A 2,943-nucleotide genomic window follows, 5' to 3' on the forward strand; every position below is an offset into this window, starting at 1 on the left:
GGTAGACTTTTGTTTTTCATAGTTACTAGCTCCAAGATTGTTCAGAATCAAGTTTAAATATTACCAAATCGTATATTTTGAATAATTTTAATGCTTTCATTGTCATCTTTTAATAAATACGTATTGTGAGAATAATGCTGTCGTACATTCATTGTAGTTTTTATTCATTTTTTTCCAATGATTTTTAATTTATCGCTTGAATCAAATAAGAATACGTTTGAGTCATTTATAGTATGGCCTTTGATGTTTTTTGCCGCCAGGTTAAGTTTCACAGATTACTAAGAAAAGGAAACATCACAACCATATATATAATGTTTGTATGTGGATATGTCGAAGCCTAAGAACGTACGTTCAACACCACTACAATGGCCATTGAGGTTTTTTTCCCATTTGCCAAATTTGCCCTGAACGTTTTATTCTGATTATTCGTAACATAACAGTAAAACGGGTTTCGTTAACAGTGGAAGAACGTTTGGTTGAACAATACTTCTCTAAAGTGGCACTGAGTGTCCATATTGGCACCAGTGCCACCCACCCAAGCATTACCCAGAATTATAGTTTTTTTTATGGGAATTTCATTATTTGGGTATTAATGTCGAAATTACTGGTTTAACTTGAATGGTCAGTTCAAACATTCTGTACATTATTTGCTATCATCATTTTCTCGTAATCTTTAAATGGAAAAATAAAGTCCAAAGTAGTATGTATGTAGTCTAGTGCTAAATAGAGGTAGCTTTCGCCAACTTGATGAATTGGCCTCTTCAGGTTGGCGAAAGCTACCTTTATTGAGCAATATACTACATGTATACTGCAGTGGACTTTTTTTCCCCATTCGGTAAATCATTACTTGCCTGTAGTGTTAAAGAAAACCATTTCGAAGTGTAACTTTGATACTGACAAAACATCCACCGCCTTTTCATCATCATAAGATATACATCTCATTAAACTTAGTGCTGCGTCAAGTCGGGAATGTTGAAGCTGAAGAATAGCTGCTATTCTGTTCATGAACAGAGTCATAGTGGTAGATATGAGAGTGTATAGGAAATATTCAACATGTTTCAGGATCAGTCTCAAGTAAGTATAATTTTCTATTAAGAAACATTATGAACGGCAGCTTGTAGAAAATGTGAAATGAACTAATGTAATTTTGACCATCCCTAGAAAGCTAGTGTGACCCTTTCGTCTTCATTTACCCCGTAAGGGCGTGGTGCTGTCAGTGCACCTCATGTTGTACACTGTAGGCATTATTTAAGGTTCTTTGCAGCGTCCCTTCGGTCCCTAGCTTGCAAACCCTTTCATTCCTTTTACTGTATCTCCATTCACATCCTTTCTTCCCACCCTCTGCTAACGATTGATTCATTGTGCAACGGGGAGCTTTTCCTCCTAGTACACCTGTCGGTTTCAGCTTTAGCGCCGAATGACCTCATAGGTCCCAGTGATTAGCCTTTGGCCCAAATTCTTTAATCAGTGCTATATCCAATTCTTTCTAATTTCAGGCAGCAGAGGTAACGGCTCAACCGATGTGGTCCAATTTGGCCGTTCGAGTCCCGGGTGTGATAGCAGAGTATTCGCGTCGCCTGGCGACTCGGGCGACATCTGTGGCTAAGAAATAGTTCAACTTGTATCAACCTTTGCATATTTGAAAGCTTGGAGGATCAAGGACCACGAAGCTATTCGCCCGGAGGTGTCTCAGTGTTGACGTTATATTCCAGCTCAAGAGCGTTTAGTCTTGTAAGTCATGTGTTTATGCAATGAATGTAAATAAAAAAAAACTCAGTGAACGTAACTTATGATAGTGCCAAATGATAAACACTTGAGTAGATTTTCAATCCTAAGTGGAGTAAAAGTGCTTTGTATGGTGTCATTCAAATTAATATGGATTGGTAGTTCTAAACTGGAGTATGTGAACCAGTTTTATGTGTGCAATCATGCTGTAGTCTTAAGTGATAGTTTTCGTTAGTATTCTTTTTTATCTTGTAGAGTATTACAAGGTTTAAAAAAAATGTTTCTCCTGTTGAAATGCCAGATACTGATACATATATTGGAAAATATTCTATTATAGGGTAAAAAAGAAATCATATCAAAGGCTCTCTTGTATTCATCAATATTGGGCAGCAGTGCCATTTCCTGATATATATATTGTGGGAAATATTCTATTATAGGATAAAAATGAAATCATATGAAAGGCGCTCTTGTATTCATCAATATTGGGCAGTTTTTGCAAGGTTTATATACGGGAATGTAAACAAGAATGTTGTAGAATGTATATGGTGCTGATGATAATCGCCTGTTACTGCAAAACCTGCAGTTGAAGCTAGTGACAATTGCAAACTGAATAGAAAATGTTAAAGTTGCACATGATGCACTTGCAACGTCCAGAAACTGGAGCGGTGACTACGTTTAAATTTGCCTTAGAATGGATGTTTTGCGGATAATGTTGAATCATTAGAGATCTTAAACCTAATACCCTGATAAACATAATTTGTTGATCTGTTTTGAAGCATTAGGTTATATATTGATCCAATAATGTTTTGCAAATCACTCTGTGTTTTTCCTTCGTGGTCGTATGAATCACAACTCACACATGCTATCCAGTTTTATTTTTTTTACATGATTTTGTTAAGTTTTTGTGTAAGAAAACATCATATCGAAGCTGAAGTTTTGACATAGATCATAAGATTGAATAGTATGTAGATTTTCAACGATGGAAATCCATATCTTATTGTGCTAAAGAATATATTACATGTATGATTTTCCCGTTACGCTACGTTTCATATCTTGCCTTCAAGGCATATACCAATAACTAAATATCTTTATTTTTAATTGAACACTCTTATATGATTATACTTTTTGCCCATAGTAATGTGTTTGTATCACATGTGGAATTTATTTATGTGTATATATGTAGAGATGGAGTATGTTCTATTAAATTTCTGATATTGA

At 35.4% G+C, this 2,943-nt stretch overlaps 1 protein-coding gene across 1 annotated transcript in view; it reads left to right on the plus strand.

Annotated features, from left to right (window-relative positions):
- The window catches only part of LOC135210437 (uncharacterized), a 59,892-nt gene extending 56,949 nt beyond the window's left edge, over positions 1–2,943 (plus strand). Inside the window, exon 3 of the mRNA XM_064243334.1 lies at positions 1,497–2,943. Within this exon, the coding sequence (XP_064099404.1) occupies positions 1,497–1,613 (117 nt within the window). The 3' untranslated portion in view covers positions 1,614–2,943. The remainder of the gene's footprint in view (positions 1–1,496) is intronic.

Source organism: Macrobrachium nipponense, chromosome 39 (genome assembly GCF_015104395.2).
Source record: "Macrobrachium nipponense isolate FS-2020 chromosome 39, ASM1510439v2, whole genome shotgun sequence".
Taxonomy (NCBI): Eukaryota; Metazoa; Arthropoda; class Malacostraca; order Decapoda; family Palaemonidae; genus Macrobrachium; species Macrobrachium nipponense.